General features: G+C 41.7%; 1 protein-coding gene across 6 annotated transcripts in view; it reads left to right on the top strand.

Moving 5' to 3' along the window:
• Positions 1 to 16,449, top strand: part of LOC146174893 (uncharacterized) — a 126,901-nt gene that overhangs the window by 104,776 nt on the left and 5,676 nt on the right. For all 6 annotated transcript variants that reach the window (XM_084584101.1, XM_084584104.1, XM_084584100.1 and 3 more), the window contains 3 exons: positions 3,436 to 3,485; positions 6,233 to 6,316; positions 15,090 to 15,168. In XM_084584101.1, the coding sequence (XP_084440227.1) occupies positions 3,436 to 3,485; positions 6,233 to 6,316; positions 15,090 to 15,168 (213 nt within the window). The remainder of the gene's footprint in view (positions 1 to 3,435; positions 3,486 to 6,232; positions 6,317 to 15,089; positions 15,169 to 16,449) is intronic.

Raw genomic sequence — 16,449 nt, 5'->3', positions numbered from 1 at the left:
TCGATCACAGAACGTGAGTGCTTAGCCCTGGTGTGGGCCATTACAAAGTTTCGCCCTTACTTGTTTGGCCGCCCGTTCTCCGTCATCACCGACCACCACGCCTTATGTTGGTTTCTACGCTGAAGGACCCTACTTGTCGCCTGGGGCGTGGGGCCCTCCGCCTTCAGGAATACACTTTTTCTGTCGTCCACAAGTCCGGACGATTGCACGCTGACGCCGACTGCCTCTCCCGCAACCCGGTAGATTCACCACCAACAAGCAAGTGTGACAATGACACATGTGTATTGGCCATCTCTGACCTTTCAAACATTCGCCATGAACAGCGCTTAGACCCCAAGCTTGGCAGTATTATCAATTGCCTCAGCACTAATCACCTTAATGCAACCCTTGGCTTTGTTTGTGCTCCACAACGGCACCTTATACCGGCGGAATATGCGACCAGATGGCGCCGAGCTTCTGCTCGTAGTCCCCGAACACCTGCGCGCCACCGTTCTTCAGCAACTGCACGACGTGCCCACTGCGGGTCATCTTGGTCTATCTCGCACGTACGACAGCGTCCGCCGCCGTTTCTATTGGCCGGGCCTCTATCGCTCTGTTCGTCGTTACGTGGCTTCTTTTGACCGGTGTCAGCGACGGAAGAAGCCATCGGTGGTGCCTGCTGGATACCTGCAGCCGATCGACATTCCAGTAGACCCGTTTTCACGAGTTGGCCTTGACCTCCTCGGGCCTTTCCCACTCTCTTTGTCGGGGAATAAATGGATTGCGGTGGCCACGGATTATATTACGCACTACGCTGTCACCCGAGCGATACCTACCAGCTGTGCAACTGACGTGGCTGCGTTTCTTCTCCACGACGTCATCCTGCTCCATGGTGCTCCACGCCAGCTGCTCACTGATCGTGGCCGTTGCTTTCTTGCTCGAGTAGTCGACGAAATTCTCCGGTTCTGCTCCATTAAGCACTATCTCACCACCGCTTACCATCCACAAACGAACGGCCTCACCGAACGCCTCAACCGCACGCTCACGGACATGTTGTCAATGTACGTATCGGATGATCACCGTGACTGGGATGTTACTTTGCCGTTTGTAACGTTCGCATATTATTCCTCCCGTCATGGCACAATGGGCTACTCCCCCTTCTATCTCCTATACGGCCGCGACCCTCCCCTTCCGTTTGACAGCGTACTGCCTCCCACCGTTAATGCCAGCTCCTATGTTCGTGACGCCATTAATCGAGCTCACGCCACCCGGGCTATTGCTCGCCGCCGATTAGCTTCCTCCCAAAATTCCCAGAAACGCCGCCATGATTCTCGTCACCGCGACGTCCACTACTCTCCGGGCTCTCGCTTCTTGCTCTGGACTCCCGCTCGTAGAATTGGGCTGTGTGAGAAGCTCTTGCCACGCTACGCAGGACCCTACCGTGTCTTACGGCCAGTCACTCCTGTGACATATGAGGTCACCCCTGTGCATCCGCCGCAACAATCCGCTATGCCACGTACCGAGATCGTTCATGTTGCCCGAATGAAGCCGTACTACACCTGCAGTAGTTCGACATAATGCGCACCGAGACTGCTTTTCGTGTGTGTCTGTGTGTGGAGGGGGTGTAATGTTACATATATGCCCTGCGCGTTTCTGGATGTTGAAGAAGAGGACGATAAACAGTAGTGTCGCGAAAGGAAGACGAAGCTGAAGAAACCGTTGGACTTGCCTGTATTGCGCTAGTATTTAATATTTTATATTTTGGTTTATCATATTTGGATTTCCTTCTCTATTCCTTAGCATTTATTTTTTTTTATTTTTGCGATGTAGTTATTCATCTCAAAATCCAATATCTCTGCACGCCAATTCCTGGCCGATCCCCCTGTGTGGGTAAGTACCATCACATTAGAGGAGAACAACAACAACAACGACTTGCCTGAACACTTGCTGTGTTCTGCTCTACTGTGCTGTGAACGCTTGCCCATCACCTGCTGTGGTTTCCTGTGCTAGCCTTCTGCCCCGTATCAATATGAATCTGGACAATTTGAAGGATGTAAAATCTACGAACGCAAAAAGACAACTGTTCAGAACGGATATTCTCTGATCTTTCTGGCTGACTGATTTCATTTCATATCCGCCTAAAAAGAAGCTTCTGCGGTTTCGTCGGGAGTGACGCCGTTGAATATAGAGGCCTGCTGAAGGACAGAGAGATGCAGGTAGCAAATTTATTTAAACAGTTGGGCTCCTAAGTTTAACGAACACAATCAAAATCTTTTTAGGTATAGGAATACGTTTGTTACTTATTGCTGCCTCCATCAGCAGTTGAAGTTGTAAAATGGAGTCGCTTTTGTGAATGATCGCTTTGGGAAAGCATGCTGGCGGATCCCAGAGATGACAGTATTTCCTGAAATTTTTTAGGTAAAATTCTTCCCTCTGCAGCTTACATTTCGAGAAACTGTGAAAACCAGTTGACTTACAATACAATCGATGGCTTCAGTTAAGGAGTGCAGAAGTGCTTATCTTCAAACCCATCGTACGAACTGCCTTACTTTAGAAAAAAAATATTACATTTGTTTTAAAGGCAAAGATCGAGACTTCCAAGTCACTCCCCAACTTCGGAACCCTTCCACTCGTTTTTGGCTAATGGAATCTGCCTACCTAAATAGCATCTTAAATATAGGACACTATAAATCTCAACAGTTCTTAGAGCGAATATAGCCTAATAGAACCTGTCATAGCAGTAAATATTTGTTACAAATTATTAAATATTCTGATTTGAAAATGTTAGACTTCCGCGAATAAAAAGAGCTCTGCTGTAGCGTTCCTCACTGGAATCATCTCTTGTCCTAATTGAAACATATGTATTTGAATTTACTGCATCACTCAGACGAGGCTTGTGGGTATGGGATGCGTACGAAACCACATGAGCGCGGACTTACAATAAATGAAAATTTGTCTCTCTTAGAGATTCTCAGTTAAGTGGAATAGATAACATAACGTACACGCGGCACTAAATTTATTTTCAAAAAAGGCAAACTAAATCTGTCTCGCGTATTGTCATTCCACAATTCCAGATGTAATAAATATTTTACCTCTGGCGTTAAACTTGGCGCGTGGGGAGTGCTAACAACGGCCAAATTATTTAAACGTGTCATCTATTCACTCTCGTTACATTGATAGGTTATTCGTACTTTAAAATAGTTCTGTCCCGTTTGAAATAGGGTAATCATGTTACACTCTAGTCCTAAATTTTTTCAAGAAAACCTTTTCTGGAAACTGAAGATATAACCCGAAATATTATGTAGACGAACCAGTTAACATCTAGGCACAAAGCACCAATAATGTAAATATGTGTGTAACGGGCGAAAACTCGCCATTTCTTTCGATTCAGAAACCAGAAGTTTTTAAAACGTCTTCATTGAGAGTTTTATAGTTTGACCGTGTTTTATCTCACAGGTTCAACCACTTCGGAGCCCGTCATTCCTTGCGATGGTTCGTACAGAGGGGTGAGTTTTATGTTAAGAAATAAATATAAGGGAAACTGCAATTCGTTAAGAAAGACTTGTGGTTGATATCATTAGACAATAGCGCTTTTGTTATATTCGCCAAAAATTTCGGTGTTCATGGACACTTAAATGCCATGATGTGGCACGGGCTAACTTAATGAGTGATTATTGATGTTTTTTTTTCAGTTCCTCAAAGGAAAAGGAGAGAGTAGTTGCGCATAATTATAGCAGAGTTACCTGCAAGTGTTAGAATTGTTTTGACGGCTACCTGATGGCGTTGCAATAGTTTTATGGACACAAAAATGAAGTGTGAAAACTACAAAAAATGCATAAGCGGGAATAGATGCCTTAGTGTTTTCTTTTCTGCTTAACATAAATTAGTGCCGCTATCTGCTTTTCCCGAAATGTACCAACAGACCGGGTTAATTCCTCTGGAATCTTAAGTGGGAGGTGTACACGTCTAGATTGTACATGTCTAGCTTTGGTTTAAAATAATATTCTAGGAGCTGCGAAAATGCCCACGCTAAAGGAGAGTGTATAGTCAAAAGGGAGCCACGTTGTGTGCGATAGACTGAGACAGACATCAGGATAGCAGAGTTTTATATCCTTAAACTTGACGCCTTTCCCGATGCCGGATAAAGTTCTGAGCGTTGACGCTGACTTGGATTCATGTCAAGATTGCTCGTCTTACTAATTACACAAGCGTCTCACCGTTAACTGCTTTACCGCTCCCCTCACTCGGTTATTTCTCGGAGAGAATATTCTATGCAGGCGGAATATGCGCCTTCATGAAGGCAAACATTGTTCTTTTAAGGCGAAAGTCTTTAATAGGCTCATGCTGTCTTGGACACGGTGTGTCTAGCTTTTGCGGCTTTCTGGTTGGTCGAGGCGGGACGCGTTCCTGCCATCTTCAATGCAACACTTGAAAGCGTGCCAAGAAACGCCACGCGACAGAAGCGATGGTGTACCACCCAAACTCACATTTGCCGGAGAAAGTGTGACCGATACTGCACCTTTCATTTCCTGTAAAGCAATTACAATTATGTGTAGCACTGCAGAGAATGCCGACAAGAGGCTAACAATGGGAGGCAAACTATAGGATAGGAAGGTTAGGCTTTCGCCATTCTGCTCTTAAGAGACATCTAAGAGACCCTCTAATAGTGTCATTCCTGGGTACTAGGACTCGGAGTCCTCTAAACGATGCATTACGTTCTAACGGGAAGTCAACATAGCGTATCCTCACACACTACAGCCGGATCATCAACGCATTATTTGGTCAAGGTATCTATACTGCTAAGACTTACGCTACGTGGTCTCTTATGAGCTTTGCCAGAGCAAAAAAGGCACGTTCGCTCCAGCGGTTTGCAACTTCTACCGATTGCCTGGCAGATAGACACGTTTTCCATTGTTCACGTACAGTTACTCAGACAATGTATCGTGTATGCCTCCCGCGAATATATGTTGCAGCTGCCGCCGGCTGTAAGACGCAGTAGCTTACTATTGCACCAATTATCCCCAGCAGGCAAATGGTGTTACTACATCATCCGACAGGACGTTATATTTCACCGTGCCGTTATATTTCAGAGCTGCCACCGTGCGCTGCTGGTGGCATATTTCGAAAGCCTACGTTCATTTCTCGAAATGTTTGTCACACCTTCCCTATTATTTTCTGCACACTGTCACGTAAAGTCGTTTTTGCGACGCGCAGTAATCTCAGAAACACTCGCCCATTTTTCTGCATACTCTATGCGGGTTTGCGGCACAGTAGTCGATCTGCAAATATCTGCCCATGTGGATCTATTGCTTAGATAGCGGAGGCTACCTGAATTACAGTAGAATCCGAAAGGGGTAGCTGCTACTGCCCACAAATCGTTCTCAAAACCTATAAAAGAACCAGTCTGTGATTGCACACACATCGCATTTCACACAACAGCTTCCGGTGGTTTTGCTTTCTCGTTTCTTTGTTCCGCATTATTATCTAGCAGCCTGCGCACGTTGTAGGAAGTGGCTTCCTTTCCCGATGGTGTGCGCGTTGAAGGTTCACAGACCGCGAAATGTTAATATTGTTAGCGCGCCGTTTAATTCACGAAATCAATTTTCTTATAATTTCCAGCGTCCATGATGGATGATTATGCGTACGGGCTCGGCTCGTTTTAATGAAGAGGATGTTAGAGGATGTTAGTTAAGAATTATGTTCCCCTTTAGAGTTTAGTTACCTAATTCATTATTCGCGTATCAGTCATTACTCATGTGCGCATTAGTACTTGAATAACACTATAACAGAAATAAAATACTAGGGTGCAATTAGCGAGTGTGCCTTTATTTATATAAAAGGACAAATTATTGTGTCCCCATTGGTGCTAGACGAATGAAGGTGAACCTAGTAAATGGTCTATAATTTCTGATCTGTTCATATATTTAAAGAAATGTTTGCAGTAATTGCTGCCATGTTTAATGTATATTGGCGGCCATAGACAGCATGCCCGTTTCGCTAACTGGGGTAGTTTGGTTCCAACTGCATTCCGGTATTCCAAACTCAATTCTGCAACTCAGTTGCTTCGGTGTGATTGCAGGAACCTTTATATTAGTGTTACTACCTTTTTCATCTTCAGAAATTTTCATCTTTCGTTCCTTCTATTGCTCTTTTTTGCTCACTGCCATCAGCACCGGCCTAATGGCAATACTGGTAGTATTTCTGAAACACGAGCTATTCATTGTTGTGGCACTGAACACGTTTCAAAATGCAGGAAGGTTATGCAACCACATGCCGATATGAGTGTCCACCCAAATCAGGAAAACAAGTCAATTACATTGATGAAACACCATGCGTGGTGAGTATCTATTCTATATTCAGGATTTGTGAAAGAAGCAGCACCGTAGCCAACACTTTGCAGCCTCGTTATTTTTACAGACCAGCCGAGGCTACTATTAGTATGTTTTCCAAAGCCTAATAAATATTTGTATTCGAGTGATACAGGCAGCACGCAGAAAAATCATATAACATCAGAAATTGCATTTGAACCTTTTACTCCAACAAAGATTGCTACAAGAGGTCCTAGAATGCAAGTTATAAATACATCAATTTACTTTTCTATAATCAACAGTGGAATATAATGTTTACTACCTACCGAAGCAAAATGTTTATCCAACTCTCACATTGGTAGCGGATATTCAGCAGGAATGTATTGGTTGCTGCCAGGCATATTGAGATTGCCATGACCATGTGCCACCTGGTGTGGGGACACAGACAATACAATCACTCCCTAAGGGGAGCATACAAGGTACAAATGCAGACAAGTAGAATGTTATTATTTGACGGGATTAAGTCGTCACTTACAGCGCTTGAAACCACTGCGTAGACATTTGTTTTTGATATGCACCACTCCGTTGTAGTTTTCTACCGGTCATTCATCATCATCAGCCCGATTATACCCAATGCAGGACATAAGCCTTCCCCATATTCCTACAATTGACCTTGTGCATTGCTATCTGCATCAGATGTCCCCCGGCGAACGTCTTTATTTCATCCGCCCACCTAACTATATATCGCCAATGCTACGTTGTCCTTTCCTTGAATCTGATTTATTACCCTAAGAGATCATCGGCTGTCCTCTCAATACCCTGCCCATGCCCATTACTTTTTCTCGATTTCCTCTAGAATGTCAATACCTCGCATAATTTCTCTGACCCAATCTGCGCGCTCCTACCTCTTAACGCTACACCTGTCATTTTTCGTTCCAAAGCCCTCTGCGTTGTCCTCAACTTAAGTAGAACACTTTTAGTTATCTTACACATTTAAGCCCCGTAGGTGAGTAAGACTAAGATACAACTGCTATACACTTTCATTGAGCGATACCGGTAAGCTGCTAGTCACAATATGCGAGTACTTGCCAAAGGCGCTCTATCCCAATCTTATTATCCCAGTTGTTCCCCTTACATGGTCTGGCTCTCCGGTTACTACTTGTCCTAAGTAGACATATTCGCCTACCCCTTCCAATGCTTGGCTACCTATTGTAAACTGCTGATTTTTCCCGAGGCTGTTGAACATTACTTTAGTCTTCTTTATATTTATTTCAAAGCCTACATTTTTGCTATTCCTGTATAGGTGATCAATCATTCTTTTCAATTACCTCCTGAGTTACTTAGCAAGGCAATGTATCCAGCGAAGCGAAGATTACTGATATATTCTCCATAAATCCTTATCCCTAACTGGTCTCATTCCAAGTCCCTGAATAATTCATTTATTCAAGCTGTGAATAGTACTGTGGAGATCGTGTATCCTTGCCTAACACATTTCTTTATGAGAATTTTTTCTTTACGCAGAAGTCTGGTTGCTCTGCACCTACTACAGATATCTTCAACTACTTTCACGTACTGCTTCTCTGAATATTGATTTAGCAGTGCATGTATGGCTGCCGAGATTTCTATCGAATCAAATGTTCGTTTACGTTATTATTGTATGCTATATATAAGGGCTGTTTATATTCTGAGCACTCTTCAATCACCTGGTTGACGGCGTGAATACAATCAATAGTAGAGTACTCATTCCGATAACCTGCTTGATGTTTTGCTTGATTGCAGTCAAAGATTTCCCTGACTCTGTTAGCGATTGCCGTATCAAATGCCTCATATTACAGGTAGTAAGCTGATTTCGCCGTAATTTTTTAAGTCTTTAGCGTACCCTTTCTGATGAGTTAGGATAATTTTATGGCTGTTGCATGATTCCAGTACCATGGATAACACCAGTAGTTATTGTGCAGGATGGCTAGTTTTTCTAGCATGATATCCCCTCTTCCTTGGACAAATTTATAGATGCCTGATTCTCCTTTGCTGCTTCCACCCTTTTCGTTGTTACTAAAGATTTCTTAACTTCGTCCTCCCTCAATTGCGGAATGTCTGACTACTTTTCACTACTATCTCATTATTGTGTTAACTACTTCGGCTACTATAGAGATCAGTATAGAATTCCCAGGCCACTTTGACTATTCTATTCATATTCGTGATAACATTGCCCACTTTTTCCTTTAGAGTATACGTCTGATTTTTGCCTATGCCAATTTCCTCTTCAGTGCTTTATGTCTGCCCCCGTTCTTTAGAGCATGCTGAACTTTCCCCATGCTATCTTCCTTATGTCTGGCACTTTACGCTTATTGATTAGCTTTGATATCTCTTCCAGTTCTATTCTGTCTATCGTAAACTTTCTTAAACTTGTCGTAAACTTTCAGAATTTGGCGCGTCTTAATAAAATGTTTCGTCTCCATAGACAGCTTACCGGTATCCTCTTCAACCATTCTACCACCTACTTTTACCGCGCCCTCGGTAATAATATTTCTCACATTATTATTCATTGCTACTGGGCCAAGCCCATTGTCGTAGGTTAAAGCTGAAAATGTATTCTGTAGCGACATCCTCAATTCTACTGCCCTCCCCTGACTGATAATTGGTTATCGGCTTCCTTCTTAATAACGTGTTCCGTTCCCTTTTCAGATTTATAGGGATTCAATATCTTATCATCCTGTGGTCAGTGCATATTACCTTTCCGATTACCTCTACATCCAGCATAAAGCAGAGCTTAAAACAAGGTATAAGGTGATTTTTATTTTTAATCTCTCCGTCAGGGCTTTTTCATGTCTTCTCGCAGTTATTCCGCTTGTTGAAGAAGGTATTCATGATTCTTACGCTATTGCGCACTACAAACTCAACTAGTAACGCCCCCTGCTATTCTTTGAACGAATGCCTTAGACACCCACTGCCTGGTTTTCACCTTGCTTTTTCCCTATCGTGGCATTGCAAACATCCATTGTAAAGTACCCTGCATCTTTACGTTCCTCACTGGACATTCTGCATCTTCATAGAAGCCTTGGAGAGTCTGGTTATTATGACTACATGTTGGGTTGCAGACCTTCAAACCTTCAGTGTACACCGCTTATTAAGCTTAATTACGATACCTGCCATCCCGTCACCAATACTATCCGATTCCACTATAACACCAGATATATTCTCATTGTCAAGCAACCCTACTTCTAGTCCTCGTCTCTCTGGTAAACCTCGATAGCACAATACATGTCCGCCCTTCAGTATCGTATATAGCTCATTTGACCTCCTAACCTCACTAAGCCCTATCACGTCACCTCTCCTATTAAGTCCAAAACCCTATCATACCCTCTAATCTTCCTAACAGTACCGCTACACTAGCCGCACTAGCTAGGGTTCTAGCGTCTGATGTTCCCATAGTCAGTTTTCAATGGCGGCCTGTCCGGATCCTGCGATTCTTAGCACTGTTTGCTGCGTTGCATGTCTGACCTCCGCCTTAGTCAGGTGCTGAGTACTGGGGGCCGGGGGCTTGTTAGAATATTTATAAGATGTTTTATGCGATTACTACACCAGGGTGGCCGAATAATGCTCTGGTGAGGGAGTGCGTTTCCGGAAGTGTTCTTTAGATAGGTTGCATACCAAACCTATTTATGCAATAGCATAGCAACGCGGATTGCTTTTAATTTATTTTTAATCCGTTGGGAATTGTACGGCACCTGGACTCGAATCACAGTCCTCTTGCCCGCGAGGCCAATATTCTACCTCTATGCCAACGCTGCAATGTTTTCTACTGGTTCGTCAGTTTAAAATAAGGTTTCGCAAGTTTTTTCTGCACATTGCTCGTTTATAGGCAATTCATGCTTGTTAACTCACCGACAAAAACATGTAAAAACCGGGAACGCTTTTGAACATATGCACTGAATGGCACGCATATAATAAAAGCTTGGTACTGACCTGGTATGGTGTTACCAAAGGCAGCCCACAAACATAATGCAGAGGTGGAAATTAGAAATCAAAGGAAAGCTGGTTTCTACTTTCTGCCGACTTAGGAACCCGGCAGTAGACGAAAGGGAAACTAATACGAGTAAAAATTGTGATATCGAACGGATGAAAAGATAACTCCTACATTTCCTTAATATGGTGCACCTCCAAATTTTCTAGTGCCAACCTTGAGGAAAATTTAGGAAAAGCGTGATGGTTCAATAGAACCAAAAGGTCTCAGATCACCTAACACGTATCGGGCATAGTCTGTTTTAACCTAAGTAGTTTGAAACGCCGTGCTTGAATACGTTCAAGCTAAACTAATCATTTTACTAAATGTCATTTCGTAGCACGGCTCGCTACATCTCGCCTTATTCGAAAGAAAAAAAAACAGACGAGGCTTAGCTGGTGCCAAATCTTTTGCATAGGCATTCAAGAGAGGTACAGAGAAGGACAAGATGACACCATTGCTCGTAATTCTTCCTTTGCTCAGACTAACATTTCGTACAGTAAGACTTTTTCTTCGGTTGTTTCTTGTAGTTTACTCATTTTGGCAAAGCCTGAAGCGAGAGAAAGACAAATAAGTGAGAGACATTGTTTTGTCTTGTGTCTCTTTCACGCTCCTTTCTCTTTTTTGTGCTCCACCCGTCCATGTAATAAGTAGCATTTTGTGTTTCCGCTATAACCGGATTGAGTATTGCACGTTGGCATCATAATGAATCGATAGTGGCTGCACATCTTAGTGGCAATGTGTTTCAGTTTAGAAGAAAACGTTCAGTTCCTGCACTTTGATAGCTGCATTTAGAGCCTTGTGCAAAAAAGAACAGGGTTTTTTTTCGAAGGTGCTTGGTGGTAGAACGGTAGGAAGATTTAAAGCTGCCTCTTAATCGTCACTGTATAGGCAACGATAAGACAAACACACTACTTGTGTTATTCCGAGCATAAAAAAATTGCACTCATGTCCCATTTCTTCAAACGTTCACCGTCCAATTTTAAAATTATTTGTTTATATAACTGCTTCGTATATTAGCGATAAGAAGGCCAGAATGTTGGGAGTGCCTGAAAAAAGGCCATCTATGCCTCACAGCTACTTGAAAACGCCATAGAAGAAAGTGTTGTTTAGAAATTCATGCACTAAACAAAGAACTCTAGTAAATACGTGTGAACTAAACAAAATATCACAATAGGTATGCGATTCGACTACATTCACGCTATAAGTTCATTTCTACCGAGAAGCAAGGCGCGATGTCTATTATTTCCATGTTTAGTTGTTGCAATACTTCTGATCAAACTAAGAGAGGCAAAATAGCACTAGTGTGTAAAAAGGCGACCGAAATACCATGGCAAATTATCGCCCAATAACAATACTAGCTTTCTTTAGCAAAGTATTTGAGAAACTCATGCTAACCCGCCGAATGAACTACTTAATGAAATTCAATCTTCTTACACCTCATCTGTTTAGTTTCAGTCCAAATTATTCTACTGAACTGTCACTAATTGAATTGACGAATTTTATTAAGCGATCATTACATAATGGTAGGCTCGCTGCAGCAGTATTTGTTGATTTTATAAAAGCATTTATGAATATTAATCATACATTCATTTTCAAAAAACTGTAATATTTGGGAATTTGTGTCTCCCTTTTAACACAAATACGCCGTTGCCGTGTTGACAGGCTTCGCGTTGTTCAATATTCTAATGCTATTTCTAAACCAGCAATTATTAACAGTGGTGTTCCCCAAGTGTGCATCTTAGGACCAGTCCTTTTCCTTATATATATTATTGACCTTCCAAACTGACTCACTAATTCTAACTGCCTACTCTATGCTGACGACACCACTACATATTACAGTGATATCGACATTTCTAATCTTGCATCAAACTTATGTGAAGACCTTCATTATATTGAACTGTAGTGTGAAAACCACTTACTACACATTATTCCTCAGCAAACTGAATTCATGGATTTTCATTCCAGCAACAAAATAATACACACACCTCCACCGCATCATTTTAATACTCAGGTTACTTATGCACCACGATCGGCTACGTTTCTCCGAACTGTGCTTGACTATAATTTAAAGTTTGACATGCACATTAGGTATACAACTTCTAAAATTGCATTTGGATTTCGGGTATTAATCACAACACGTCAATATTTTAAGCTGCATGTTATTCGCTCTCTTTATAATTCCTTCATACATAGCCATCTCACTGCTTATAATCGTGGGGAAATACAACACTCACCTCTCATGCCTTCGTATTTTACAAAATCAAGTCATCCGTATAAACACTTTTGCCCCATTCAGATCGACCACTTTACAAGAATACGGCAATTTAAAATTCTTCCTCTCAACCTTCAAGTTAAGGCTAATTTATCCCTGCTTATGGTCCTTGCATTCGTAATAATGAACTCACAGTAGATTGCTTAGACACCCTTCTGCTGCCAAACACAAACATAAGATTTTCAGAACATAACAGCCTACTTCTTGGAAGAAGTAGGCTGTTATGTTATTGTACTGTATACTGCTTACCGTATTGTACTGCTTATATTGTATTGTATTGTACTTGTACTGCTTTACCTAAATATTGTACTACTTACCGAAATCATTACAATATTTTGGAAAATATTGTACTGATTACGGTAAGCAGTTAGTGTTCGTTTAGGCGACACTTCTTAGAAATTCCTACCTACTCACTTGAAATTACTACGCACATACGCTCATTTTATCATCCATTGAAGTGCTATTTACTAACTGTATTAGCACTGTGAACATTTTCGTTTTTCTTCTTTTCTTTTTTATCGTTGGTGATTAGTTTCTGATATGCTATGCCCTTTTATGACAACGTTGGATTCATGTCATTTTATACTGTAGTTTTTTGTCTGTATTATTGACAATTTTTCAATTCCTCCTTTGTCATTCCTTGCCAAAGGTATTCATTACTGTTTTATTATCGTTTTGTGTACTTTCTTTAGGTATGTGCTTATACTGACTTTTGTTCATACATTCCTTGCATTGTTTTACTTTTTACGATTTAAGCCCTCTTTGTGCACTATTTGTTTTGCAGCCTTATATGTGCGCTTTAACATTTGCACTTAATTATAGGAAGCCCTCCTGATGGTTCTACCTCGGGGCCTCCTATTGTAGACATTCGCATGCTTCATATGTACCGCACCAAGACAAATAAAAATCAAATCAAATCAGACGCAATAACTCCTTCTTGCAATATTAGCAATCTGGGTCCCACTTCCACATATTGATCGACACATAACTAGGTAAAGATGCGTTGGTTCTTGAATGAACTTAGTAAATTCAGCCCCAGACATTAGCAACAACTGTGCTGTGCACCGGCCCCTTTGCAAACATTTCCAATTTTTCTCGTTATCCATCACTAGCGGAAACGGGGAAAATTAGGCGGCCCAGCATATACTGCGTGCAATGCATTTGGGCGTGAGCTCGGTTCTCTTCAGTGCTTCTAAAGATGTGCCCTGGTGTGACTCGCAGTAGTAGGAGTTAAATACTAAGATCTATTCGATACGAACTGAACATGTTGTCATAGCGCCTACTGTATCCGCTTTAATAAAAGACATAGAACGGATTTTAATATTAACTATAGGTTAGAATTGCATTAATGCAGGCAGAAACCTCACTTTAAAAATAAAGATAGGTGAACAAAAATACATTGACTATATTTAACTAGAAGTCTTCTATATTTTTTGGTGTGCAATTCGTATTGATGCTGCGACAATACCTTATCGCACTCTTAGCGCTGTGCAATGGCATTCCTCGCCTGAGAAAGTTAATGCAAGTTGCACATGCTTAGGATTGTTTCACATAGTTACGTCTCTCCACCAGTTTTTTTTTACTCTCCTCATTTCACTCAGAATCAGGTAAGCGCAAAAGAATCTGAGCATTGAAAGCACTTCAGACGATGACTATACTTACTAAATATTGGTATAGGAAACAAGCGGAAACTGTTTACGTTACTATGGTCGCAGAACATGTTCGCTCGCAAAGACTAAAAATTGTGCGAATGTCCCGTGCTAAAACTAGTGTTTTTGAAAAAGGGCATCGCCTGCTTTATTTTTTACATTTGGGCACTAGAAACGCTTCGGACACTTCTGCAATCCAACACTGTTCTATATTTTATGTTGTCATATTTACCAGGTCTCTTCTGCAAATATTAAAATGTTGAATATTCATATAAGCATAATATCCGACGCCAATTCCTCGATTCGCATTTAAGATTTATTGCGCGCTGGTATTAACCAAGGTTCTTCAATTGAAGTAACAGATAATAAAATACGTTGCAAACTAATCGGTATTTCATTGACTGACACAAGCTACTGCGACAGAATTAGACACTGTGTCGTGATGTGCGGCATGAAGTACGCAGGCAGACTACACATTTCTTTGACCCTCTTGAAAAAACAAATAGCAGATTTCTTTTAAAATTGTGAGGCCTTTCTTGAAATGGAGACGAAACAGTTGAAGGCATAGGAGGTAGGAGTTTTAGTAATGTATTCTCTGTAATTGGCGTAGCGTCCTCTCTGCATTTATATTTCTGGCCAAGAACTTTTGTGCCGCAATGCACGTTTTGCATGCTTAAAACAATTTCCTTTGGAAATTCGACGTTTTGTATTTATGGTCTTTCCTATATTCCTGACTGTAAATTCAAAGTCCACGTCGTTACAGAATAACTATTTCCGGACGCCATGTATGTTCTGCCTTTTTGTTGCAAGTGAGGTACACAATAATGTTAAAAATATTGAACAGAATAAATTCATTATTTTCGTATTTTTTCAAGGTTTTGAATACAGCCGGACACGTTGTAGGACAGGCAGGAATTTGTATCGAAGGACAATGTGTTCAGCATGAAATCTCAGGTAAGCATCAAAATGAAAGTGCTTCACGACCTAATTTATTGCAGCAGTCAGTTTTCTCCATCAAATAAGCCTGTGATCTCATGGGCATAGGATAGACAGGCTTGTTGGTTGGCTTATTGTAAAATATTAAGGCTGCTTGCAGGATTGAACGTTTTGACTAGGCTCTTTTTTTCATCGTCACCATCATCATCAGGCATAGTCAGGCATCATCAGCCTAACTATACCCACTGCAGGGCAAGGCCTCTCCCATATTTCTACAATTGACCCGGTTCTTGGCAAGCGGCATCCACTTGACATCTGTGAACTTCTTAACCTCATCCGCCCACCTAACTTTCTGCCGCCCCCTGATACACTTTCCTTCCCATAGAATCCAGTTTGTTACCCTAAGCGACCATAGGGTATCCTGTCTTCGCACTACATGTCCTCCAATCGCCCATTTCTTCTTAATTTCCACTACAATGTCAGTAACTTGAGTTATTTCTCTGACCCACTCTGCACGTTTCCTATCTCTTAACGTTATGCCTAGCATTTTTCTTGCCATAGCCCTCTGCGTTGTCCTTAATTTAAGTAGAACCCTCTTTGTTATCCTCCACGTTTCAGCCCCATAGTTGAGTACAGGCAAGATGCAACTGTCGTATACTTTCCTCTTGAGCGATACCGGTAAGCTGCTAGTCATAATCTTGGAGTCCGTGCCAAATGCGCTCTATCCCAATCTTATTCTCCTTGTTATTTCCCTTTCATAGTCCGGATCTACAGTACTACCTCTCCTAAGTAGATATAATCGCCTACTACTTCCAGTGCTTCGCTGCCTAATGTAAACAGCTATTCCTTCTCTAGGCTGTTGAACATTACCTTAGTCTTCTGCATATTGATTATCAAGCTTACCTTTCTACTTGTCTGTCTAGGTCATCAACATTTTTTGCAGTTCATCCCCTGAGTTACGTATCAAGGCACAAGGCAATGTCATCAGCAAATCGCAGATCACTGATGTATTTTCCATCTACCCTTATCTCTAACTACTCCCATTCGAAGTCTCTGAATACTTCTTCCAAGCAAGCTGTGAATAGTACTGCGGAGATCATGCATCTCCTTGACTAATACCTTTTGTTATATGAATTTTGTTACTTTCTTTATACAGAACTATGGTTGCTGTGCAGCCACTATATATACCTTCCAGCACTTTCACGTACGGCTCGTCTACATCCCGATTTCGCAATGCCTGCATGTCCGCCAAGGTTTCTATTGAGACAAAGGCTTTTTCTTAATCAATGAATGCCATGT

This window comes from Amblyomma maculatum, chromosome 11 (genome assembly GCF_055883805.1).
Source record: "Amblyomma maculatum isolate TAMU_Amacu chromosome 11, ASM5588380v1, whole genome shotgun sequence".
Classification (NCBI taxonomy): Eukaryota; Metazoa; Arthropoda; class Arachnida; order Ixodida; family Ixodidae; genus Amblyomma; species Amblyomma maculatum.
Note: the sequence above shows the minus strand (reverse complement) of the source record. Positions and strands in the feature narration are given on the sequence as shown.